This window comes from Nematostella vectensis, chromosome 5, assembly GCF_932526225.1.
Source record: "Nematostella vectensis chromosome 5, jaNemVect1.1, whole genome shotgun sequence".
Taxonomy (NCBI): domain Eukaryota; kingdom Metazoa; phylum Cnidaria; class Anthozoa; order Actiniaria; family Edwardsiidae; genus Nematostella; species Nematostella vectensis.
This window is the reverse complement of record NC_064038.1, coordinates 15,003,216-15,030,511: the sequence shown is the minus strand read 5'-3', so window position 1 is coordinate 15,030,511 and position 27,296 is coordinate 15,003,216. Positions and strand designations below refer to the sequence as shown.

Below are 27,296 nucleotides of genomic sequence, written 5' to 3'. Positions count from 1 at the left end.
ACCACTATCATCATCAACTAGATTACTGTCCCTATACTGTACTTTTGTCTAGTGTTATTTAGTGACCTTTCTCTTCCAGATGAAGCAGAGAATATCAAACTTCAGACATGCTTGGCCTGTGCGAAAAAAACAAAACCACACCTTAGGTATGTCTGAAAAGCAATCCGTGAAATACCAGTAAGAAGTTCACTTTAATTTCATGTTATTTTTTAACCCTTTTTCAGCTAAAGAATCTTCAAGTGATGAGGAGGAAAGACCCCCAAATGATCTGCGTACCCCAAAAAATATTGGAATTAACAATCTGACCTCTCCAAAACCTCCAGGCTCCAATCGGCAGTTACTGGGTAAATGGATGTCCCCTTACCTTTCACTTTTATTCCTACTTCCGAATGTCACAGAAACTTTCGTTTGTGGCCATTATTGTATTGATTATTGCCATATTTTTCTTTTTTTCTTTTCTCTTTAAAGCATAGTCTGTGGTTGCTTTTCCACAGTTCACAGTGGACCTTAAGGATTCAGTATATTTCATATAACTTTTCAGAACAAAATCTGAAGCGGCTAAGAGACATTAATGAGGAGATTCAGAGACTTAGACTTGTTAACCAAAACAAAGGCACACGTGAGGTATGTATTGCTATTCCTCAAAACACATTTTTTTTTTGTATGTTTTTTTTTCATTATATGCAATATGATGTAACAGAAATCATCTCAACTGAAAGGAAACATTAAAAACTGTTCATAATACATGAAAATATTAATAAAAAGTAGCTGACTGTAAAATCCCTGGTAAAATTTCAGCACCCCCCTCTCCCAATTTTTATCCAAGATATTCTTAAATGATCTTTGGTACTATAAATTGGTAACTTACATGGGTTTGCAAAAATGATATTTCTACAATTCTGCTCAAATGGCAAAGCTACCTGTTGCAATTGATATTGTATGTTTTCCATTTCTTTTCCATGTTAGCTGGGTAGAGGGAGACCAACTCGACGTTTATCCTGTCCATCATTTAGAGGCCAAGATATCCTTCAAGCACATTTACTTATGAGTAAGTGAACTTTCAACTTGATGCAGGCAGGTTGCTGCTCTGCACATTCATTTTATAGCCAAATCCATTCTTGTGCGACTGCTGAGAATCAAAATCCATTTCTCTTCTGGGAATAGCACATAGTCAAACAAACCACCATGACCAATCAACTCCCTTGCTGTGTTAAACCAATCAACTACCTTGCTGTGTTCAACCAATCAACTCCCTTGCTGTGTTCAACCAATCAACTCCCTTGCTGTGTTCAACCAATCAACTCCCTTGCTGTGTTCAACCAATCAACTCCCTTGCTGTGTTCAACCAATCAACTCTCTTGCTGTGTTCAACCAATCAACTCCCTTGCTGTGTTCAACCAATCAACTCCCTTGCTGTGTTCAACCAATCAACTCCCTTGCTGTGTTCAACCAATCAACTCCCTTGCTGTGTTTAACCAATCAACTCCCTTGCTGTGTTCAACCAATCAACTCCCTTGCTGTGTTCAACCAATCAACTCCCTTGCTGTGTTCAACCAATCAACTCCCTTGCTGTGTTCAACCAATCAACTCCCTTGCTGTGTTCAACCAATCAACCCCCTTGCTGTGTTCAACCAATCAACTCCCTTGCTGTGTTAAACCAATCAACTCCCTTGCTGTGTTTAACCAATCAACTCCCTTGCTGTGTTCAACCAATCAACTCCCTTGCTGTGTTCAACCAATCAACTCCCTTGCTGTGTTCAACCAATCAACTCCCTTGCTGTTTTCAACCAATCAACTCCCTTGCTGTGTTCAACCAATCAACTCCCTTGCTGTGTTCAACCAATCAACTCCCTTGGTGTTTAACCAATCAACTCCCTTGCTGTGTTCAACCAGTCAACTCCCTTGCTGTGTTCAACCAATCAATTTCCTTGCTGTGTTCAACCAATCAACTCCCTTGCTGTGTTCAACCAATCAACTCCCTTGCTGTGTTCAACCAATCAACTCCCTTGCTGTGTTCAGTTATGATGAGACAGGGAAGATGCTCATCAACTCTTTCAGACTTTGATTGACTATGTGTTATTCCCAAACAAGACAAGGACTTTTGGATTTGCAGAGGTCATGCAACAACACATTTGCATATAATTGGCTAATGCTGAATCATGAATTAGTTATTATTGAAAAGAGTTTGAATCCTGGCCCAAACTGGGGATTTTTTCCGAGTTCCTGCCTTGATTTGAATTTGTGTCACAAGTGAGTTATTCTCCCGTGTTTCCTGTCTTCTCGGATAAGGACGCTAAACCGGAGGTCCTGTCTCTTCAAGCTGCACTAAACTAACCTGAACCCAAGGGATGTAAATGAACCACTGGGGACACAATAAACCCTCTAGCAGTGACCACCCCCAGTGACAGTGCTTACAATACTTATTAACAATACACTCAAGGGGGTGCTTGATTTGGAGCCCAGCTCTGTTGTACCTTCTGAAAAAAATGAAACTGAATAAATAAATAAATTTTACTTTCAGATAAAGCGGCTGGTAAAGATGAAAATATCTCAATAAATGGAACTTCACAGGCAAGAGCAGATTCACAGCCAGCAAACTCAATACGGCCATCACGACAAAAGGACCATCCCCTGTCACGCAACAAGGAAGGTGACACAAATCTGCAAGTTGACGACAAATCTGACATCCTCCGGCGGCGAAGCTGGGGTGATCATGATTCTGAGGAACAGAAGCCTGACTTCCGACGTCGGGTCAGTTCAAGTCTGGATGACCTGTCTGGTGAGGGAACTAAAAAGAAGAAAGATCCATCACGTAGTAGGACTCAGGTTGTGGATTTACCAGCTCACTTGACGAAGCAAGAAGAAAGCAATAAACTAGCAGATATCCTGGATTCTATAAAGAAGGCTAGTGATGAGAGGCAGGGGGAGAAGGATGCTGCGGTCACGAGGGGGGAGGGGTTGGGTAACCGTGTCAGCATGCAGGGCAAGTCATACTCTTTGGCTTGTCTAGCAGATCTCAGGGATGAGGGTGAAGACGGTGAGTAGGCCAAGTAGTGCGTTATCTAACATAGCAAACATTAAAGTATCTTGATCAGCCTTTCCTGTTATTGTTTACATTTGATAATATAACAGAGTATACTTTCATGCAAACTTTAAAAAATGATCAGCTTCAGATGAAGTCTGATATACTTACATGAACTAGCCAATGAAAATGGATGCTTTCTGTGACTTGAGTGGGAGTGTCTTTATATACATTTATGACGCTGTCCCAATATTACCATTGTCAAGCATGCTACTGCGTGATACCATTTCAAGTTACTCTTCTATTTGAAATGAACCACTCTTTGGCCTGTAAGGTTCGCACTTTGTGTTTTACAGTTAATTTCATTTGTTCTAATTCTTGCCTTTTCTGGTCCTAGGTTCAGATTTACAGAACAGGTAAGCAGCATACATTGCATTGGCTGCCATGCTCTTTATAGTATACTTGAGCCACATTGTTTTCATGATAGAAATACTTACATTCTTTTATACAAGGAGTGGATGGGAAAAAACCAAAAACCACAACCTTGAGTGCGATTAAGTGGAATATCATCACACGCACCACCCCTTACTCAAACCAAGTAGGGGGTGGCGCGCATGATGATGCTCCACTTGATCATGTATAGTAAACGTTGCGGTTCTTGTTCTTCCTCCATCCTCTCCTTGTATACTAGCTTCCATGTGTTGAGCACTCTTGGCGGGAAGGAATACATCTCGTCCATCTATGTACATTCTTTTATGTGTTTTTTTTTTCAAACATGTATTCAATTGTCATCAACTGAATCAGTTGACTGAAGGGGAGTGGGGGTTTACATAGGTTGGCTAGCGGTAACCTGCCATCATTTGCTAAACTGTTAACTTCATCAGCCTTTTTTCCCATATAACTGATCCATTTAAAGAAAAAATAACATGATTTTGTGAAACATGCTTTCATACTTTCCTTGCACAAAATTTAGCCTTCTTGCTCAAAACATCCAAATCTAACCTGGAAGCCCCTGGGAAGGTCTGGTGACACTAGATGTCATGTTTTGTGTTGCCTGTTGTAGATGTGATTGGTGGGATTACCCAGGGGAGATTGATTTCACACTAGACTATAATATGTTAGTAAAACCAGACACTAATGTTGGTTACTTGATATCTGCATCATGCACTTACTGACAGATTAGTAAACCAATGAGGATGCTCATCAGAGCATGGCAGAATCCTCCTGGTTAAGAAGTGTGTGTGCATGCGTGCTTGTTGGCCAACGTTCTTAGAACTTTGTCTTGGTAACCACAGTAGCAGGCTTTTTAATATAAACTTGTGCTTGTCACAATGTTATTATTTTATTCTTTAGCTCACAATTTTATGTAATTTTTATATATGGTATGCTTATGCAAATGTCTTTTATTGCAACAAATGTTCTCCCTCTGTCTTCACTTTTCTTTATGTTATGCCAGAATTCTGGATTTTCTGGTAGTTGTTTCCCCAGTTTATTCTTTTATCCTTATTCATTTGCTAATAGGATGGCCTTTTTATTTGCTTCTAACTGTTCGTATACTATTTTGTTATCTTGTTTTTAAGCTTTACCTTTTGACTGCCAAACATTTTGTTACACCTTTGCCTTACTGTAGTTACTATTCCTGAGGAGTCACCTTTGACTAACAACTTTGTTGGCCAAAGCTTTTTATTTTAATTGATTGCTTTTCTCTTATATTTTTAGTTGCTGCATAGTGTCTTCTTTTTCATTTTTCTTTGTGTGTGACCATTCTAGACTTCTTCATCTCATGAATTTCATTTCATTTCTCACATCTTACTGTTTAGGTAACTCATTTTAATTTAGATAAAAGTCAAATACATTTCCGCACCTACTTAATGGAAATACTTTTTTGTATTTTTTTTTCAGCGGAGAAATGAGTTCTGAAGTTACTGAGTAAGTTAGGGATTCATGTTTTTTATTTTTGCTGTTTTCCACTCTTACTTTTTTACCGAACTTGAAATAACAAGCTTTTAATAGGCTAACTTTCTTGATTTCCAATGAAGAAAATTGTATTAATTTCTTGCTATTTTTTCTCAACTAATCTACATATATAACAACCATTCCTTCTTTCCTGCGAAACTTGATGTTGTGACACATTTAGAGCGTTGTGTTTCTTTGAAACTATTTTTTTTACAAAAAAAATGCCATGAGTTTTTTTTTGCCACTTAAAAATTATTTTTAACAATAACTCAAAGACAAACATACATTTACTCAAGCCTTTTACTGATAGATACTGTAAAACTTTATTCATCAGTTTAAACATAACCAATCTGATTTGATGGCAAGTATTGCAATTTAAAATTATTTATTTTACCTTTTTTAGTGATAAAAGATAAATTGAGATTTCGTACCTCTAAATACCTCTCATGCGTTCATTCTTCTACCCAAGACTTTCCATTCACATATCACACTTCTTCTGCTGTTGCTGTACTTTTAAACAATCTAATCAACAAATATGGTTAATTTAATGCAATGATTACTCTACCTTTTTACACAAGAAGCTTTCATAACAACTTTATCTAATACTGTTGTCTATTTCCATGGATTTCTCCTCCCATCCCAACCCCATCTAGTAACATCTTTTTTAATGTGTTTGCAAAAGTAGCACTTTGTTTGGTACCTTCCCCTACTCCTGGTACATTATCCTAAACCCTTGGGGTGGTTTCTAATAATGAATCCAGGTCATATGTTGCTCAGCATAAGAAAATACTGCCTAGTTAAGCCTGATATAGCAGCACTAACACCTCTCAGGCTGAAAGTAATACAGATTAAATGCTGGCACATCTGCACCAATTTAAATACACTGGGGCTATAATCATGATTTCCATCTCCTTTTTGACAGGCTATCTGTGTCCCAGCCAAGTTATGATGTGTAATCTGAGCACTATCTGAAACATGCCCACCTGTTTGTGTGTAGAAGCTCAGATTCTGCTACATAGCTTGGCCAAGTTTTCTAAGTAAACACACAGAGCATGCCACGAAACAAAGCACATTCAAGCAAAAAAAAAAAAAAAAAAAAAAAAAAAACTATGGGAATTTGGTTGTTTAAGATTTAACAACAAATTTCCTTCTGCCCCTTAAGAAAGCAATGGTGAATAATTTGAGTGATTTTAATTTTATATTTGATTCCATTCAAAACTGATTATTGATTTTGTGCAAGAACGGTTTTTTTAGAGCTAGATATCATTTTTTTCCTCCGAGTAACAAAAGACAATGGATCTCATGACATAGCCTTATCAAGCACTTTGTCTCAGTCTGCCTTAACTAATTGCAATTTTAGCACTCATTTCTTTTCTAACAGCTACATCTTGCAACTTTATCTCACGGCTGTTTATCACCTTCCCAGACAACAAAGTCTTAATCATTCCAACTGAAAATACCTTTCCATCAATCAAAAGTTTGGACATCATTGTGTTCTAAACTACGCCAGAATTTAGCATTAGCTTACTAGCATTGATCTTCAGTGCTGGTACATATTTGATTCCTAATCAAAGAGCAAATAGTTGATGTTTTTTATGAGAGCAAGCATTTCTCTAAAGAAATTGGAGAAATGTTTGATCCAGCTGATGAAAGTTTCCAATTTAAAAAGTGAGTCATTAGCTTTGATTGACAGAACTTAGGGTGTTAGCAGTTTGAAGGTTGAACTTTGTCTGGTGTGGCTATGTAAATCATGCAAACAGCAGTAAAAGTAGGGTCTGCACATGAAGTATCTATGTATCACCGTATTAACAATCTGTGAAAATCACTTATACTAACCCTAAGATAACTACATGCCAAATAAGGTAATGATGACTGCTTTGTAAACATGTACTTGGATTACCCAGGGATGGTCACCGCAGCCCAACCTTACCTGAAAGAAAAATTTCCAAAGGAGAGACTAAAATGTCCCTGCTGGACTTTCTCAATGACGAGTAAGTAAAGGTGTTGGAAAACAACAGAGAAGAATAGGAGACGGGGAAATGTATTCATTTCCTGGCATGTAATTAAGAAACTACAACGTGGAGGGATGGGGTGACACAATGAATTAGGAAAGTCTCACTTATTTGCCCCTTTGAAATAGAAAGCATACATACATTTGAAATATCTGTACAGAGAAATTCTGATTAGTGTTAGGAGCAAAATAATAATTCATATAGCTTTAAATCCACCATTCTAGTACACTCTTTTCACACTTATTCATTCGTATCTCTACAATGTTTTCTTTGATAATATTAAGGTTAATGTACAGTATGTGAACTAAGTAAAAAATAAACTCCAGAATAAGCATAATATAATTTAAGTTCAGTAAGGATAATCCATGTAAAAGCTGAAGCAGGCCTTGAAATATTGGAGGGACATGATACAGAAACATGAAAACTATTGGTGGCACAGCCACGCCCCTTCTGTTCAGTTCTTTATATTTTATAAAATATGGGGGGATGGGCGTGCCCCCAGTGCCCACCATGTGTGCTATTTATTTAATGAGACTTGATAAACATTAACTTGTATTTAGTGAGAAAAAGAAAATCCTTCAGTCTTCTCCAAAGAAACCAAGAAAATGGCCCTCAACAACTAACCTTGGCGCTATGAGGTATAAATACTGATCATTTATAAATGATAAAATACTGACTTCTAATCTGGGCACCTAAACTTTTAAATCAGTTTGAAGGAGTACACAAAACAAAACGTTCATCACAGTTCTGATTATTAACAACCCACTTTAAACAATATTGAAACATTCACTTAAAACCACAGCCTGAAGCGACAGAATAGCACCAACTTTAAACCTGATTGATTATTTAAAACCTGTAGTATTTTTTTATAAAAGAAAAAAAGTTTTGAAAGAAGTATTTATGATGTTTAAACAAATTTGCTTTAATCCCATGCTTTGGGACCCAGGGCATATTGGCCAACAGAAGTGACAATGAGAGATAGGGGATGGGGGATGAGGTGGCAGTTGAAATACATCTGTTCATTTCTGCTTTCGCTTGCCCTGGGTCCAAAGATGCCTTTATCCTTAAAAAGGAAAAATCAGACAGCTTCAAAATATGACGCTTAACACAATGTGCTCATGTCAGTTTAAGCTTGTGTGATAAAGTTAAACCCTGTTGCGGATGTAACAGTGTTATTCACCGTAATCCAGGGATTCTCTTGATAAAGCATCACATCGCATCTCCCTTGAAGAATTCCTCTTACATCAACATCAGTGAGTATGGTGGTTGGTAATTTAGTGTCGTCTTACACTTGAGTAATTCGCCAGGGCACTTGTACTGATGCTTAAACGGTAGCTTTTCTTTGAATTAGTTTCTGACAGTGGCTCCTTGTAGTCCTTGTTGAAGTAAACTTATCCAAAGATCTTACTAGAAACTCAAGAATAAAATTTGGCAAGAAATTTAGAAGTTGTCAGCGAGCGTTTTGTAGGTTATTGAAAATTGCTTTCTATCTATTTTGGAAAAGGTTTGTGCAATGTAACCTTGAATGTTTACAAGCAACAATTTTTTATTTAACTATACATTGTAAGAAGTTTATGATTTGAGCATTTTTTATTATAAAAAAAAATACTGGTGAGTATTAAATTGGCCCAGTAGTCTCCATTGATATAGCAAACCACACCTATTTAAATTACAAGCTAAGAACTGACGATATCAGAATGCTAATAAAACTAAATATACCTCTTTGCAGTTCAAAATATTATACTTGGGAGGCCTGTGGTTTTACACTAAACAGAGGCTTAAATGGGCATGTTTTTCCGTGAATGCAACGGCATGTCTATTAGATAAGTCTTAGGAAATACTTCTGTTTTGTGTGCCCTATTGTTTACTTGCTTTTTGTGGGAAGAAACGTGCACACCCGTTTGAGTCTTTCTTTGGTTTTAAACCACAGGCCTTCTGCAAAAAGATCTATTCATTTCAAATTTCTTATACATTTTGTAATGGAAATATAGTAAGAATATCATTTTCCAGCAAAGCCTGGCCAAATTCCCTGCATGGTACTTTGCCTTTTGGCAGTTGCTCAAGTGAAAGAAGTGTTGGCATGTCTTGTTTTCAAGTTAATCAGAAATGGTTAAAGAGATGATGTTTATGTTTAAATTGGTATATAGAATTGTAACTGTTTTTATGTAACTGTGGTTGTACACCCATATATCAAATGTGACCTTGTTTAATCAAAATAACCCTTAGTGTATACTAAAGTTCTAAAATATTCGTGATGTTGACAGTCCTCAATAATATAGTTTAATTCCATGTTTGTATTACTTTGTCGGGTAAGTTTTGTTCTTCTTCCACATGATTGAATGTTGTGAACATTACTGAATCACATACTGTATCACATTGGTTCTACTATTATGCCGTCGATTACCTGAACAACTCAACTATCATACCGTACACCTGTATAACAGTCAATACACACACAAGAGTAATAGTAATGATACATACCCATAAACCATGAACATAAACGTCATAATACATGCCCATAAACCATGAACATAATCGTCATAATACATGACCATAAACACGATACAAAAACATTAAGCAAATATTGGGGGCTCAGCCCACCTCTACTATTTTTTTTTTGGGGGGGGGGGGGGGGCACATTCCCCCAGTTTCTACGGCCCAGATGTACACAAATCATTAACATGACATTGATGACATTTATGCCCTTAAATCATAAACACAAATACTATTACATTATTATTATGAACATAAACGTCATTTTGCCCATAAACCGTATATGAAATGCATGCCCATGAGCAATGAATTTAACGACCACAGTGAGAACCCATAAAGCATGATCATGACTAGAAACAAGAAATCTTAGATAGGCTGTTATCTCCTCCTCATTATGTTTATTGGTTGAATTATTCAATTTGAGAAACATTGCTGAGATCCCGTCCATCCAGGTTTTCTGCCTTTTATGTCTTTTCTCGGTTGAAAGGAATCTTATGCATCAATCCTCAACAGAAGTTACTAAGAGTTTATTTTTTTCAAAGTTAGTTTAGGGATATTTAATTTACATGTATGTCTTACCCTTCAAAATTTTTGGAAACAGTTGCTCTGTAAGGTAGATTAAAACAGGGTAACTTAATTATGCCAGTAAACTCTGATGTCTTTACAGAGCAGAATTCCATAGTTTTCATTTGATACTGATTTTATACAGTAGTCGTTATCACGATATGATGACACACTAAAAAAATAGCCACGTGCACTCTCCTTGTGCAACGATTGTGTCTAACCTTCAAAGAAAACATTTAAGTCAGAAGACAACAGAACACCAACAAAGCCCCTCTCGTTCTGTAAACTACGACTTTTTCTTCAGTTGCCTTTCTGTCCTTTATTGATAAGGTCTATTATCACTAACCAAGTGAGCAGAGAGAGTGAAAGGGAAAGAAGGATGAGAGTTTACAACGTGTACGAAAATTGGTGTGCAGGAGATGTAAGCGGAAGGAGGGGGGGGGGGGGGTGTAGAAGCAACAGAATTGCTCTTGTTCTTCCTTCTCTGCTTGGGTCTCCTTCGCACTGATTTTACATACTTGTATGCTCTTTTATGCCTCCACTTTTTTCTCCATATCCTTTTCCTTTGCCAGTGAAAAGCCAGCTCATATGGATGGATGCATCACCTAAAACAAGTTATTTAAATTCCTCATGTTTTCCCTTTTTGTCCTTTCGCGTGTCCTTTTAGGCCTGAGGTGGATGCAGACGATTCAGATGGCGTTATTGACAAGGTAAACGTGTAACCAAAATGTGTTATCTGACAGGCTGTACCTTAAGACAAAAAGTGTAAAAGACAAGCTGTATTTTATACTAGCTCACAAAAAATAAACACCGGAAATGCGTGTGTTAGAGCATCTTCCTCAGAATAAGTGTATATCGATTTCATAATCTATGGTTTTACTGCTCTACCATTATTTTTGGTGTTTTGTATTTTAAAAATTTTAAATAAAAAACCCGAAATTGTCGTGTTCGTGAACCAGAAGAATGAATACAATACACCAAAAACTGGAATTCGACTCTGCCAAATTTTCGTCTTTAATACGACTTCTTCAGGGCAGAAGTCATATAAAAGTCGAATTCCAGTTTTTGGTGTATTAAAAATTTAAGTACTTTCACTGTTCTATTTGACTATTTATAAATGCAATTGAGCGTTTAAGTTGTAGAATAGATTTAAGTTCACCATGATTCAAGCAGATTTTAATTCACCCCTGAGATGAACATCTCGTTGCCTAGGGTCGACAGGCATTAAGTTTATGGATTTACGACCGTAATTCTACTGATGCATATTGCAAAGCTGATCTCTCTTGTAACTCTATCATGACTACATGAATTGTTGGCACAGATCAAGTCAGGGGAAGCAGATAAGAAAGGCATCCGCAGACTGAGTATGCTGTTTGGGAACAAGTCGTCCAGGGTATGTAATGTATTCCATTTGGTGGGAATGCATTAAAACTAACTACTCACCTTGTGTGCGATAAACAGCAAACTACTAGGAATGCTTGTTTTAGCAGCATTTTTAAGATCAAGATAGCAGCTTTGTGAGACCTCTTTTAAAACTATGAGTTAGGACGAGAACCCCAGCCAAACCCCAGCCAAAATTATGGCTACGGGCCTGTAAACTGGACATTTGTACTTAGTTTTGTGACCTAGCAAGAAAATATTAATAAAAGGTTATATAAAAAACCTATTGCACATTTTGGTCTAATGTTTTTTTGTGCCGTTTCTTCTTAGACTTCCAAGAGGGACGTTCCTAAGGTATTTATCACTCTGTATTATCCTATTTCTTGTGAATGTTTTGTAACTTTATTGTTTTGCTTTCCCAGCTTGCGCACAGCAAATCTAATGTACGGAGCAGCATGCGTAAAGAGAAAGCTCAATGTGAGTTAGAAAATCCCATTCCTTTCTTCCTTTGTTTGCCCCTGCCTTTGTTCCTCTTCTCATCCTCATATTCATTCCTTCTTTTGTTTCGTTTTTACTTGACTTCCTTCCTTTTTTCTCTCTCTTTATTTGCTCCCTTCTAACTTACCCACTTCTCGCTTCCTTACTTGCTCCTTTCCCTTCCATATTTCCTTTTTTCGCTCCTGATTTTCTTTCTTCTCTTCTCCCCTCCTTGTTTCCTTGCCTCCTCTTGCCCATCCATCCATCTCTTTCCTCGGCCTAGCGACAAACTCCTACTATTTCCTTTTTAGCAACAATCAATCTCTCCACAAAAGAAGATTTCAAAGATAAGCTTGAGCCAAAGGACCTTAAGGATACAGGGAACAAGACTGCACTCGGGCGTAGAGCATCAGGTCTCTCAAGCCGAAACAGACCTGGCGAGGTATGACTATATCCATTGCAGTCAACGGAAGAGATCTTAAAAAAGACAAACATTTGGCAGAATATTATTTTTGCCATATTATATTAATTGCTTTGGTTTAAGAACGTGAATACTTCGGTGTTTTGCATTGTCCTGTCTAGAATTGAACAGTGCATCTATTCTTCCTGGTGCAGTTGGTAGATAAGTATTAGCCAACATAGTTTGGCGGTTAAGGGAGCTGTAGCAGGCTTCGGCATATTGGGGGAAACGATACAGAAGCAAGAAAATATTAGTTAGCAGAGTCGCACCATTGCCTTATAATCCCAACAGGATTGTCTTCTTTGCTCCGAACAAAGGGCTAATGCTCGAAACTCCAGCAAAACTTATCTGTTTCCAGAGGCGTAAAATATACTGTATCAACCTTGTGTTGACTTATTTCTCTAGTGTACCTCAACAGATGTCTTTAACATGGCTGTATTTTTGTGTTCAGGGCGGACCAACCCTACCAAACCCAGGCATGCTAGCCAAGCCCCAGGGAGGGCGACTGCCAGTTCGCTCACATTCGGGCAGGTCCACGTCACCCCTGCCATTCAGAAAGTAAGTACGCCATGCCAACAATTTATCTGCACCTTCTAAGGACCGGTTAAGGTTATAAGATTAGCTAAGGAAAGCATTCTGAGAGAAAACTTACTTTGTCTTATGAGGACAATGCTCTTGTTCACGAAATACAGTCAGTTGCACGTGGAAGTCGACTTCTTCTTATAGACATTTACACATTTTGTGATAATTTTGGACAACGAAGATAATTGAAATGATTTTCGTCCCAAGTCGTTTTTTTTTTTTTTTTCATCCAAGAGAGTTGACAGGGCACCAATTATCAATCTAAGCGAATTGTTGGTTTAGGCGGTTTCAAGGGTCAGTTAGAAAAGTATGAATGACGTAAACCACAGCTTTTTACTTTATTCAATGGACAATAAAGCTCGAGTTAACCTTAGTTGATGGTGCTGATCTTATAGTATTAGTACTGTATTTCGATTTGAAGTACCCAGGTTAACTTTCGGTGGTTTTTACCAGATACAATGTTGAGCGATCATCACCAGTCCTATCCAGAAAGTAAGTCGGACACTTTGGCTAAAATTTGGCTTACTAAAACAATCAATTAACCAAAAATTCAATAATGGAAATACAAGTAACAGCTAACATTTGTGTAACAAAGTGAAAAACTTATTCGTACTTTATAAAGTAATCGGTCAAGTGTTGCTGTAAGCTGGTGATTTGTGAGGTAATCTTAGTGAAATTTCTTAACACACAAGCCGGGTTAATCACGATAGCGTGATTGCTTATTAAAATGCAATAGTTGCCAATTCAAAGCCGGTCTGTCGGACAAGTTAGATGTCTTTAACACGTGTCTTCGTAAACTCTTCTCTATACTTCTTGACATTTCAGTTTCCCTCTTTTAACTTAATCTCGATACTTCTCTCAAAGCTTGTCATTTTGAAATCAATATAAAGACAAATACAGAAGCTCACCTTAACTCTTGACTTGACTTTCACTTGACAGAAATGCTGACATGCTCACCTAACGTTTTGCTTACGATTAGTTCTGTAAGCCCTCTTTAACGTGCTGTTGATTGCCCTTGCACAGGAGTCTAGGAATCAACCACGACGAGGGAGACAACAAGAGTGTGTAAGTAGTGTAATTACATCTGTTTGTCTGATTTATATCGTCCTGTCCATGTATCTGTGTATGATTACCTACCTGCCGGTTCTGCCCGTCAGCCTTACTGTCCGGTTAGTGTGTCCCTGTCCTACATTTATATGTCTGTCTGTCTGTCTGTCTGTCTGTCTGTCTGTCTGTCTGTCTGTCTGTCTGTCTTCAAGTCCGTCTCTCTTTCTCTCCATCCGCTTGCTCACCTGTCTGTCCGCCTATCTGTCTGTATTCCTGGCAGTTCCTCTGCTTGTCAGTCTTTCGGTCTGTCTGCCACTCCATCTGTATGTCTGCCTCTGTTTTTCCACCTGTCTGTCAGTCCTTCTATTCGTCCGTCTTTCCGTCCGTCTGTCCGTATTTTCTGCCTTTCCGCCTGTCTGCCTCTGTTTGTTTTTTCACCTGTCTGTCAGTCCGTCTATTTGTCTTCCCGCCTGACTGTTGGATTATTTACCAACATCTTTCCACTTATCTTGATGTTAGGTCCAGTGCCACTATGTCTGTTGATGACGGCTCACCAGATGAAGATGAAGATGATGAGCCAGGTATGCCTTATCTCTTATTCTGAGAAAATCACACAGTATGCGCACACTAGGGCAGAGACACTAAGAAACGGGGGGGGGGGGGGGGTCACATCCACGCCCCTTCTAGTCATTTTCTTGTAATTTAAGGAGGAGAATTACTACCTAAAACAAGGTTTTGTGTCCATGTAATGTGTGTAGAATGGAAAATGATTTTTTTGCTCTGTGCAATGTGGGGAGTGTAACATGGTTTCTTTATCTGTGTGACGCGCTAAACACGATTTCTGTTTTCTTAACACAGTGTTTAACATGGAAGGTCTAAATGACTCTGATCTTGAATTCAAGGAAGAACCGGAGGCCTGGAGTGTCACAGTAGACAAAAAAGTTAGTCAAATGTAACCAGTAACTTTATTTGCACAATGTCTGGTTTATACGATGACCTATTTACCCTACAAATTAAAGAAAAAGGTTTTTAATTAAAAGTCAGTCAGTTTTGCACAACTAGGCAGGAATAATGGATGCAAACAAGGACGATTTGCTCAAGATAACAATTATTATTTTAATTGTGTTTTTATCAGACTCTTAAAAAGATGACGGCCAAAGATATCAAAAGACAAGATGTCATTCACGGTATGGATTGCTATAATAAGAATTATCAGCCGGCTCTTATTTGGGCTTATTCAAGGACATTTTGTTTTCAAGGATCGGCAGTCCTGTAGCGTGGAAAGAGACGAGGTGCACTGGGTCATTTTGCAGTGCACCCTGGGCTTTAGATTAAAAAACCTCGTCCTTTGCGGCTTTGAAATAAAACTATAATCTAAAAAAAAAAAACTTACCTGAAATAATCTGAAAACAAAGTTTTACACTTTATTTACCAAATCCAATCGAAAGTATCGCATTGGCTTTCCCAAATCAGCCGATGGAAATGTATGCTTTTTCACACTTGGTACTTTGCTGGATGACAAAATGGTGACTGACAGAGGCTGTTTAATAGAAGCCGGCTAGCAGCTAGGAAAAAAATAATGTCGATTGCTGGGTATATCCTAATATTGCCTGTGATTGATTGTTTAGAACTTATCCAGACCGAGGTCCATTATGTGCGGACGCTAAAAATCATGCATAAGGTATGAAAGTACAGTGATCGTAATACTTGGATATTAAGTACATTCAAAATACTAACGGCGTATAAGTTTAAGTTACGAAACAAGACTTCAACTTGCTCTATTCTGATCCACCTACTTTTCCTTTTGGAAAAGTGCACATTACAATTTTCCTTTTTTTAAACCCTAAAGCACTATTTTAATTATTTTACCACTGTTAAATCGCTTTATCAAATTATTATTGCCAATGCCATGCAAAGCCCTTGTATCATCGAACCTTTTGGCCACGATATTTCCTTTAATTAACTATACAAAACGTTACAAACAAGGAGCTGGAAAATGGAGTAAAGCTGCCACTACTGTTGCTGGGAAGGTTTAGGGCTGGGCACGTCTGAAAAATGACCTTTTCTCTTGCCTGCAAAGTTTAGGGGTGGGCTTGTCTGAACAAGTTATATTAGGCCCTTGCCTTACCTTTGATTATGCTTTTCTTGATAGATATTCTATAACGGGATGGTAACTCTCCTAAACCTGTCAAGAGAGACTGTGGACCAGCTCTTCCCTCAGTTGGAGGAGCTGCTAGACCTCAATGGTAAGGGCCTCTGTCCCAACCCCCAATACCAATACCCCTTTACATGTCCATGTAAAGGCACCCCATTCAACGCACTTTATCTATCCCAATCTTACCTTCTCAACGATAAGCACATAAATTCCTGTTTTTCCAACAACGTCTTGCATCACTCAACATTATAGTACATCCATATTTGTTGAACATACTGTTTACTTCACTTTACGATTATACTTACATGCCTTAAACCATATCTCACATTTTGTAAGGTTTACCTTGCGCTTACTTCACCTTATGTTTACCTTGCACCTTCCTTTGTTATTTACATTACCTTACGCCTTCCTTTGTTATTTACATTCCCTTTCGCCTTCCTTTGTTATTTACATTACCTTACGCCTTCCTTTGTTATTTACATTACCTTACGCCTTCCTTTGTTATTTACATTGTTTTACGCCTTCCTTTGTTATTTACATTACCTTACGCCTTTGTTTTTTTACATTGCCTTACGCCTCCCTTTGTTATTTACATTACCTTACGCCTTCCTTTGTAATTTACATTACCTTACGCCTTCCTTTGTTATTTACATTACCATACTCCTTTCATTGTTATTTACATTCATTACCTTACGCCTTCCTTTGTTATTTACTTTTTCTTACGCCTTCCTTTGTTATTAACATAACCTTACGCCTTCCTTTGTTATTTACACGACTTTACGCCTTGCTTTGTTATTAACATTACCATACGCCTTTCTTTGTTTTTTTTTTTTTTACATTGCCTTACGCCTTCCTTTGTTATTTACATTACCTTACGCCTTTCTTTGTTATTTACATTACCTTACGCCTTCCTTTGTTATTTTTGTTACCTTACGCCTTCCTTTGTTATTTACATTACATTACGCCTTCCTGTGTTATTTACGTAACGTACGCCTTTCTTGGTTATGTACATTACCTTACGCCTTCGTTTGTCATTTACATTACATTACGCCTTCCTGTGTTATTTACATTACCCTACGGCTTTGATTACGCCTCACCTTACATTTCTTTGAGCTTGCTTCTTGTTTGCGTATAGCAACGTATAGCCAAACGTTGATTTTGAATTACCAGGGACCTTCTTGACGAGGTTAAAACATAGACAAGACGAGGACATCATTGTGGACAAGATTGGGGACATTCTAGAGATCCAGGTAACACAACCATTTAAGCAAATATCATGTGGTTAGTTGAGTTTTATCTTGTTACTACAAACCCATCTTTTGATTGTAGTTCAGCGGTATAACGGGCGAACGAATGAAGGCTGCATATGGGGACTTCTGCAGCCATCACATCGAGGCTGTCGAGCTGTATAAGGTACGCGCAAAAGGCAGAAAATAACCAGGCGCATACACAGGCGCCCGCGCACCGCACATAAGACTGCGCACCCCACCCCCCGTTGGTTCCAAATATTGCATTTAAAATTGAAGTACATTTTCCTTGAAAACAAATATGAAAATATAAGATATAGATTACTTTAAACAACTTCGGGGTCTGAAAACTGGCTAGCCCATTTTGTTAATTTAATTGAGTCCCATAAAAACTGAACCACAGACAACAAGGGGCCCTGTTCATCTCAGGGAATAGCGGCGGCGAACAGAAGTTAAACTTTTTTCTTTCTTGTAGAAATTATTACGAACAGACAAGAGATTTGCTGATTTTGTCAAGGTAAGGCTGTAATGACCCCTGGGTGACATCATGTTATAAGTACTTCAACTTTTGGATTAGGGCAGATCAAGGTGCGCGTTTTTCGTATTGACTTGACTTTGTTCGCATGCCTCAAACTGCAACCTTTTCCCGTTTTTGTAAGCATTTCATTGTTCATGCCCTGTTTGTAATATAGACGCTTTTTTTCAACAGAAATGTGGCCTGAACAAGTTTTGCCGGCGACTCTCCGTCCCAGAGTGCATCACGTTGGTCACGCAAAGACTTACAAAGTACCCCCTACTAATAGAGGCCATTATCAAGACGACAAAAGGTGATGAGTATACGGTAGTGCACTCTATGAATTACCTAAAGTGGGTGGGGCTTAGGGTAACATGGTCTAAAAGCTACTAATATATGATATAGAAGTTATATAAGGTATCGAAGAAATGAAGGAAAAAAAACGGGGGGGGGGGGGGTAGTCGAACAAAATGACTTTTAGGAGTACCTTCGGGATAAATGTTCTTCGGGATGTGGACTGCAGCAATAAACACTCCATGACGGTGATATTGAATTCTATGTTTTTTTTAGAGTCAAAGCCAGATTACAGTGGGTTGAAGAAATCACATGGATTAGTCAAGGTATGTTCATTGTATGTTAGGGAGGGGTAGGCAAGTGCTTGTACGGAGGCTCGATATCCGATGCCGATAGCTATATACGTTTGTTTAGTCTCACCCCAGCTGTGTATGCTTTTCCTCCTGTATTTCTTCCAAACCAATCTTAAAAGATGTGCTCCGTTGTCAGACATGGCAGCACACAACATGGTCGAGTAAAACAGAGTCGCACTGTTGTTCAGCCATGCCTGACAACGGAGCAGCATCTAAACTGCAAATATTGTGAACAAAGAAATACTTTGATCAATGTCTTTCTCTGTAACTTTCCTGGTGTTCATTACAGCCAGAACAAGTCTATTTAACCTTTTTGACGTTCTTGTGTTGTTTTTGATACAGGATATATTGACATCTGTCGATGACACCATTAAGGAATACGAGAAACAAAAGGTAATAAGCTGGCCTAGATGCTTTGCTTCATTTGCTACATACGTTTGCTACATTTGCTACATACGTTACAAACTCCAAGAAGTCTGAAAAAAAGACGAAAATTCAGCGAACACCAGTGTTTCTTATTGAATTTCTTGATTACGATTTTGACTACTTGGATGTCTGGGGAACGTAAAAAGAGACAAATGCTAACGTGTTTCTAGCACGGGAATTAAGATGCATTAGGATGAATTAGTTGCCTCTTGTTATATTTCTATTTCTCTTGTCTAAAAACCCTAGCGATCGTTGTTTTCAAGTCTCGAAACATTTGAACGGTACTGTGTAACCATAGCCTCTTGAGTGTTCGTGACAAGCCCGAGCGCTCTCCGAACGTAACTTCGTATATAGGTTCTTATTTTATATAGAGGCAACTAAAAAGGATTTCGCTAACTCAGAACTGGGCGGGAGACATTTTGGATTATAAGGTTAGAAATATTTTATTCGCTGAGTTAAATATTCAACATAAATTTAAGATTCATTCTTGTTTATTTTTTAACGAAATCGCTAACAAAGTATCCTCATTCCCGTGTTTCTAGTGCGTTGGTTTTTGTCATTGGTGTTGGTTTCATGGTAATGGTTGGTTTGAATATTTGTTTTTGCTCGTTGCCGGATTTTCTGAGCTGCGATAGTCCTAGCTAGACTTCTTGTCTTCGTTTCAGAAACTTCAAGATATCAAGATGAAAATGGACTTGAAAGTGACGATCACCTACAAAGGCAACAAAAAAGTGAAGGTAACATCAACGGAAGAAAGTCAAGGCCGTCAACAGCAGCGAGAACTTTAAAGACAGCTGCAAACATACAACAATAAAACCATCAATTCCACCACCTTAAGTAAAAATCTCTTGTGATTTACGTAGATGGTTTATCCCCTAGGAATAAAATATTTGCATCCAAGACGAGCATGTCTATGACAGCGTGTTGTCATGGAAGGCTAATATCTTGTGACTTAAATATATGGATAAACCCGTATAGATGATAATTGTATGGTTGCTTCTACAGAATATCGATTTTGCGTCAAACACGAGCAAGCTTATCTACGACGGCTTGTTATCATGGAAGACTGCAAGGGGGAAGCTAACAGGTGCTCATCACTTCTTTGCATTCCTATTGTTTCACTTTCATTCAACGTTATATCGTCATGTCCTGTGTAAAGAGTGTCAGCATTGCTGAACTGGCATCTGGCTGTATTTGACCAACACTTTGAGTAGTGCTTGGGAATATTTCATAAGCGTACTTGTCTTGTGATTGTACTTGTTGTGCGCCTCTGTGGACCCAAAAGGACTAACGCTCGAAACGTCTGCGCAACTACCCTGTTTCACAGAGGCGTTCAACATACTTTTTCAACCTTGTGTTGATTTACAGCTTGTCTGCACTACGCCTACTCAGGCCATCTAGTTTTTTTCTAAAGCTTGCCTGTAGTCCTCCTAGTTATACCATTTCTTGTTTTGTGGCCTGACGAGTGCTGCTTTGCCAGCCATGCTAGCAATACTGTTCACTGTAAGGGATTTTCTTAATTGATTATACTCTAGTTTGTTGGCTATCAAAGTTATTCTCATGTGATTTGACTTTTCTTTTATATTGATAGAAACGGTAGCGGTCGTCCTTGAAGACATGATGGTATTCCTGCAAGAGAAGGACCAAAAATACACCATGCTTTCTCTCGACCAAAAGGTACCAACCAACCACAGGCTTAGTACTTATGCCTGGCTGTCCGTCGGTCTGTTGGTTTGTCTTTCTGTGTGCTCGACTGCGTGCCTGCTTCAAGAATGTCGATCACCCACTCCTTTGTTATTGTTTATTATTGAAAATATAGCGGTTTATTTCCAAGTAAACTTCAAAATAACAATCTACGAATGAAGTCTGAAATGTTATTGACGATATTTGATAAAAAAATATCTTGGCTACTCGATTGAATAAGCAGATGGAAATGAATGCTTTGAGTGACTTTCCATTGAGCGGATGAATAAAATGGTGGCGTGATTGGCCTTCTTTAAGGTCTCTATTGTTTCCAGTGTCTCGTTGCATAACCGTATTCTCCCTCTACCTTATCCATCGTCTGTTCAACATTCACATTCACATGCTTATAAATTCTCATCTGCCCGTTTTCCCCAGGCACCGGTCATTAGGCTTCGTAACCTGATGGTCCGTGAGGTGGCGACAGACATGAAGGCGATCTTCCTGGTCAGCACGTCCAAGGAAGGACCGGAGATGTACGAGATGGTCTGTAACACCATCAGCGAGAAAAAGATGTGAGTTGCCGTGTCAATTTACATCTTACGATTTACTTGGAAGGTAGAAACATTTATCACCCGTCATCTTACAGCGTACAATATATTTTGTTTTGACTTAAGATGCCATAAAATTGTTGCAACAATGCTGGCCTTGGGTTAATTCGCTTTGTGTTATGTCGACTAAGAATGATCTTGTTCGTGGTCTAATTTTCATGGTACTGTTTGAGAGACTTCTTGTATTCTGGTATTTGTCGTTGCTTTTGCTGGCTAATATTGACGTTGTCCGTGCTTATTCTATTGATGTTGGCAATCGATAAAAGGCTTTTTGGCTTTTGTTTATTAAAAAAAAAAAAACAGCCACTGAAAGGGACCTGCTCTGTTATTTGTTTTCACAAAGATGAATGTTGTCCGTGTCTAGGTGGATGAAGACTCTTCGTGACGCGATACGGGACGCACCCAAAGATGACGGTACGTGCAGACGTCATGCAAAGTACCATAGGCAATGTGATTGGTTATTTACTTTTTAATCCTTTCCATGTCACGGCGAAATAATCACCACTGACGTCATGCATAGCGTAACATAAGACATTGTGATTGGTTATTGACTGTTATTCCTTTCCAGGCCACGGCGAAATCATCACCACCGGCGCTGATGAAAAGCGAAAAGTCCTTCTTCGTCGCTCCAGCGTCCTGATAGGTCAGTAGCAATGTCCATCACGCATTTCATTCCCTGTAACACAACCAGTCCACTGCCAAACCCACATGTGATGCTACTGTCATTTTCTTGTTGTCCTGTGGTCTAAGCACTTGGTTGTTACTTTTCCATCTGCCACAGAAGTTGGATCTCGGTTTTACTGCTGTCATTTTGTCGTTTGCTTTCACAAGATTCTCTACTGTCACATGTCACAAATCATTTGTTGAACATTTTCCTGCATTAAATTTTTTTTCGTATTTTTTTTTTCAAGACAGATTTAGACTCCACGATTTAGTCGTATGTGACCTGCCTACGACATGTCTTAGCCCTGAATTAGACACTACGACATTCTTAGTCGAGTATCGTAGTGAAGTCGTAGGCTGATTTACGCTCTACGACACGAGTTGTAGCCGCATACTAAATCATGCTGTCACAATAATTCGTACTTTCAAAATCGGTATTTACCCATTTCTCTATATTCACACAATTTTCTGCCCCGAATTTTTCTTACTTCATTCCATTTACCTCACTTTGCAAATTCACCTTCACAGAGCACGTCCAGAACGGCAAGGATTCAGATACCCTCAGGAAGTACCTCGCGGAGATGCAAGAGCTCATCTCACAACTCGAGGCAGAAGAGGTAACCAGCTCATTATCAGATCAAAACATAGTTAACTATGATCAGACTGACTTTAACCCTAAGATCTAGAAGCTCTGGCACCTGCTAGATCATCATCATCATCATCATCATCATCATCATCATCATCATCATCATCATCATCATCATCATCATCATCATCATCATCATCATCATCATCAACAACAACAACAACAAACCGACAAAAAAAACACACGACAAACCGACAAAAAAAAAACACGCCAAAGGAGTGCAAGTTGGACATTTTAGAGAGTTTTCTGAGGGCCACGGGGACTCGACAAAAAAAACCTTCACAGATGGCCGAGTTTTCAATACTTTGACCGTTCTTGCGAGATCGTGCGACGGTTAAGTTTACTAGACAGAACGCATTAAGATATTCCATTGCCTTTTTTTTGCCATCGCTATCCTCACCCTCCGTTCCCCCCGTCGTCGTTAAAACCACATGTTATATTAAAATCCAAACGGACTACTTTCCTTTGGCTGCCAGTTTGTCTGACCCTTCGGCTCTTAAACAATCATGTAGAGTAAGAGTTTATCCTAAAGCCGGCGTGCTTTCATAACTAGCTCCAAACAAAGAATACCGTCCTAGCACCCTACACGTTGGAATGGTTTAACAAGATCGGGGGAATGTTAATCACAGTTCTCTTTTCCTCATAGGTCAAGGTTGACGGCGATAAGAAGGAACAGCTCCTGATGGCCAGGTATGTGCATGTTCTCTATGTGTTGTCCTTTTCGTGGCGCATCCAGGAATAGCAGCTTCTAGGGCTTTATCTAGAGTAGTTTGCACCGTGAACATGACAAACCCGTACCCTTCAGTCCTAAGTTAAATGGGTGATTTTTGATTCCGAGGAGTGAAATCAGCGAAACTGTGTCCTGCCTCTAATCACACCTTTATCATATCCAGGGAGGAACTGATGCAAGCCATGCTTCAAGTCCAGCAATCGCTACCAAGCGGCGAGGAGGACGATAAGGTCCCAGAAGGGAACCTGGGGGAACGCCTGAGCAGTCTATCTGAGGAACTCGGGCCCAAGCGAGCGGACACTTTTAGTGGCTTCGACAACAAGCTCAAACCAAACAGCGTAGATCAGGCTGTGATCCGGGCCAGTTCCATGAAGACCGAACGCCTTGGGAAGACATACTCACGCCCTGTCACCGACAACCACACCCCCACCACAGGGAGTCCCCTTACCAAGCACAAGAGACGTGGCAGTGGGGGTGGTAGTGGGGGCAGTACTTGGTTTGCGAACAAGGGAAAGAATGACTCTGGCAGTAAGTCCTTTTTGCTGTATGACAGTTCGTTATAACAAGGTGAAAGATGGGATAGTGCTTGTCTCACGTCCTTCTTTGCTGTATGGCAATTCGTTATAACAAAGTTAAAGGTGGGACAGTGCTTTTCTCACCACAGGGAGCCTACTCAACTCAGCGCATTGTTTATTTAGCATGTGCTTTAAACTTCGTTTATGAATATCAATTAGGTCACGAAGAAGTGGCGTCACAGAGTTTGGGAATAACTTTCCACCCTTGTCTGAACTTAAGCCATTAGGCTTGAAGTCGAGTTTTTGCAAAACCCGAATATTTCTGAAAGAATTCGACGCAGGGATGTAGAACAAGTGTTCCAAACATGAATGGACACAATATAGTATAAGATATGTATTTGGAAGGAGTTTTATTGAGAACTTCGTGACCTAATTGATATTCATAAACGAAGTTTAAAGCGCATGCTAAATAAACAATGCGCTGAGTTGAGTGGGCTCCCTGTGTTAGTGGCAGAGAGTCTGGCTATTAAGGGGAAGGCTCTAAACCTAAGCACAGCTATGTTTACACAGGCGTACAGCATACCATTTGCTACAGTGAACAAGGTTCAAATTGTTTTCACTTGCTGACTCATTTTTTGCAAGGTTATGCTAATAATCTCTTTAATAGACCCCTAGTGAAAGCGAGGTAAATACCCCTGCATTTATTATTAGGTGACCTGGCCTCCATGTCTGCCTCATCGAGTCCTGGTACCCAGTCGCCGTCAGCGGGACAAGAGGTAAGCGCGTGATTTTAATCTCATGTGATTTTGATCTCGTGGATTGCATCAATACAGATGGTGTCTACACTGTGCCAAAAGGGTATTATTAGTTTCACGTATTCACATTTCCATTCCTTTCTTTCAGGAATCAATGGAGAATGACCGGTAAGTATCGATTAAACTAATGTCTGCAATCCCGTCTAAAATTCGTCACAAAACTGCCGTACATTTCTTCTAAAATTTTGTTCCAGGGCGGGTTGGGGAGGCCGGTTCCCTCCCCCCCCCCCCCCCCCCCCCCATTTTGGATCAGCCACTGCACTTTTTTAAAAGCCCCTTACAAACAGTGATATAAGGACACACACTTTTTCATTCAATTAACAGTACCGTTGCTTTAACCTTAAAAACAGATCATTTGTGACTCTTTATAAAAATCAAATATTGTCTAAAGTTCTCCTATGGAATGATTAATGTATTACACATTTTATCCGTGCCTTTATAGTTTATTTATACAATAATTACGAATTTATTATTTATAGGAATGATTCAGCCAAGACGGGTAAAGGAGATGATGTAATTTATTTCTAAATATATATGTCTTCGTCAACACCTGGAATGGTTTGCCTGTGTCGTATTGGACCATGTAGTCTCGGTGATTAGGGCTCATCGACCGAAGTAGAATATCTTTCGGACCACAGCCTGTGGAGAAATTGATGTCACGCGAATGGTGCTACAAATATCCGTCACGGAATTTATAACGCCATAAAGGACTAAGGAATTACGATTTGCGTCGGACAGAAATAGTTTACCAAACCCAGAAGCCAGAAAAGCGATTATTCGGTAGTTTTTCGCGTATAACCGCTGATAGGTGCATGAGCCGAACGATTTAAAGGCACGTGGCAAGTGCTTCTCGTACCAGGCTTCTTACGGCCTTCACAAATTGACTTTGTACATAGCGCAAAAAAGCGTCTAACATTGTAGTTAGTTTATATAATTCAAACGATTTGCAGACAATCCGATAATGGTCGTGGGTTGTAAGTTAGGAAAGTGCACCATTAACAGCTAGGGGCTATAGCCAGTCTCTTGACCTGTCACGCAGTTTGCCCAGTAATTGCATGACACTATTGCGTGACAGAGCTCCAAACTGTCTCTAGTTTATCTGAAAAGAAAAAGACCTCCGTATTTGGATCTGATGACTAGCCGGTATATGTGAATTTGTTCTTTCCGTGGCATATCGTGTTACAACAACGTGTACTTTTGTGTAGCCGTGATGAGGTCACGTTACGCCGAAGTCATGTTATACGGTAACATAACGCTACGCGCCACACCTTGAAGGTAACGACCATTTCATCTGATGTGGGGGTAATATTTTTATATATAATTATTATTTCTGCTGCTCTTTTTTCTCTCGGCCAGTTGGTCCCTATATTTTTTTCTCTTGAATTTGTGCTGAAAATACTTTGTTTTCGATATTTTTCCCTTTGGGAGATTTTCGTCACCGACCCGTCAGATGTCGAACAGTCGTTCCCTTGAGAGCATGTGACCCTATCTCAGTACGGTTTCTCATTCTACTCGCGTCAATCAACAAAAAGAATCCATGTGGAAGGAATATATATAGAAGTATTGGTGACACTTGGTTAGAGAAATGAAAACCCACTCTTCTGATTAAATAATTCAATCTAAACCGTAAGAACCACGAATTACTGTCGAATCCGTTGCATCGCGACCCGCGTTTTCAAAACACCATTTGCTTTGGTTTTCTGTTCCGTCAGAAAAACCATTCTGAGCCAGAGTCTCGCTTTGTGCACTTCCCTGGCTACCCTCTGGACCAAAACCAGACAGTGTCGCGACAGAAAGCCAGGCAACTGCACTAGGCGAGAGATGGCAAGAATCTGATTGGCTTATAAAAAAAAAAAATCCCAAAAAACAAAAACAAATCGATGTGATAAAAATGCGGCGTCGCGATACAACGGATTCGACAAGCGAATTGTAAATGGTCAAATTCGACACGTTGCCAATCCTGATTGGGGAATCATCACCCCCGGCATCTTGGGACTGGTTTGTAGGGGTATGATCCAATAAAATATATTTTCGTACGTCTTATATCTTGTTAATTGTCAGTAGATATTTTGTTTGCAGAAATCCCTTACCTATATTTTTATCCCTTTGTTTTGCCCTATAGCTATCTAGCAAGATACCTGGGCCTAGCCGGCCTGCTTAGTGAGCCTAGAAGAGAGACGGAGGATGCGCGCGCAGGTTCTATCCCTTTTCTCCCTTGCGCTTGCTACGTAGGCTACACTTTCCTATCTCTACCCTCCTATCCATAGTGTAACAACGACGTGAAGGGTAAAGCCTGCAAGCTGGCCTCCTAAACTCCTTACACACACCCTCGGTATTTGTGAACAATAATAAGGTGAAATGTTCTATATCTCGGACTCGTAAGCCCTCTGCTTCTTGTTTTTATTGTAACCCTATATTTGCTAGTTTTGCTGGGAATTTGGTGTGGGCGTGTTAATAGGGGGGGGGGGGGGGGGGTGCACAGGATGAGCGCGCGCACCCCCCTTAGCCGCCCACATGATACATATGCCTGTGCACTTATCCCCCTCCCCTCCCCCCTGTGTACTCGCCTGTGGTCCTTGTAACGATCCGCGTAGGGAAGACAAATTCATAAATCAAACTTACCCGGATCACTATAGCAATAATAATAACTATAT

General features: G+C 39.4%; 1 protein-coding gene across 7 annotated transcripts in view; it reads left to right on the top strand.

Moving 5' to 3' along the window:
* The window catches only part of LOC5503990 (A-kinase anchor protein 13), a 35,349-nt gene extending 8,664 nt beyond the window's left edge, over positions 1–26,685 (top strand). Inside the window, exons 8-48 of one of the 7 annotated variants that reach the window (XM_048728115.1) lie at positions 80–146; positions 225–344; positions 542–624; positions 967–1,048; positions 2,522–3,037; positions 3,420–3,438; positions 4,925–4,951; positions 6,883–6,969; positions 7,551–7,628; positions 8,181–8,243; positions 10,715–10,757; positions 11,369–11,440; positions 11,758–11,781; positions 11,850–11,904; positions 12,216–12,346; positions 12,816–12,922; positions 13,400–13,438; positions 13,970–14,011; positions 14,513–14,574; positions 14,852–14,934; positions 15,129–15,180; positions 15,622–15,674; positions 16,146–16,239; positions 17,319–17,398; positions 17,478–17,561; positions 17,871–17,912; positions 18,105–18,222; positions 18,480–18,529; positions 18,899–18,949; positions 19,648–19,719; positions 19,988–20,069; positions 20,574–20,659; positions 21,101–21,237; positions 21,638–21,687; positions 21,842–21,916; positions 22,465–22,553; positions 23,229–23,272; positions 23,476–23,840; positions 24,539–24,603; positions 24,731–24,750; positions 25,122–26,685. In XM_048728115.1, coding sequence (XP_048584072.1) covers positions 80–146; positions 225–344; positions 542–624; positions 967–1,048; positions 2,522–3,037; positions 3,420–3,438; positions 4,925–4,951; positions 6,883–6,969; positions 7,551–7,628; positions 8,181–8,243; positions 10,715–10,757; positions 11,369–11,440; positions 11,758–11,781; positions 11,850–11,904; positions 12,216–12,346; positions 12,816–12,922; positions 13,400–13,438; positions 13,970–14,011; positions 14,513–14,574; positions 14,852–14,934; positions 15,129–15,180; positions 15,622–15,674; positions 16,146–16,239; positions 17,319–17,398; positions 17,478–17,561; positions 17,871–17,912; positions 18,105–18,222; positions 18,480–18,529; positions 18,899–18,949; positions 19,648–19,719; positions 19,988–20,069; positions 20,574–20,659; positions 21,101–21,237; positions 21,638–21,687; positions 21,842–21,916; positions 22,465–22,553; positions 23,229–23,272; positions 23,476–23,840; positions 24,539–24,603; positions 24,731–24,750; positions 25,122–25,170 — 3,558 coding nt within the window. In that variant the 3' untranslated portion in view covers positions 25,171–26,685. The remainder of the gene's footprint in view (positions 1–79; positions 147–224; positions 345–541; positions 625–966; positions 1,049–2,521; positions 3,038–3,419; positions 3,439–4,924; positions 4,952–6,882; positions 6,970–7,550; positions 7,629–8,180; positions 8,244–10,714; positions 10,758–11,368; positions 11,441–11,757; positions 11,782–11,849; positions 11,905–12,215; positions 12,347–12,815; positions 12,923–13,399; positions 13,439–13,969; positions 14,012–14,512; positions 14,575–14,851; positions 14,935–15,128; positions 15,181–15,621; positions 15,675–16,145; positions 16,240–17,318; positions 17,399–17,477; positions 17,562–17,870; positions 17,913–18,104; positions 18,223–18,479; positions 18,530–18,898; positions 18,950–19,647; positions 19,720–19,987; positions 20,070–20,573; positions 20,660–21,100; positions 21,238–21,637; positions 21,688–21,841; positions 21,917–22,464; positions 22,554–23,228; positions 23,273–23,475; positions 23,841–24,538; positions 24,604–24,730; positions 24,751–25,121) is intronic. The other 6 variants (XM_048728116.1, XM_048728117.1, XM_048728118.1 and 3 more) reach the window with 6 other exon arrangements.
* The last annotated feature ends 611 nt before the right edge of the window (positions 26,686–27,296 follow it).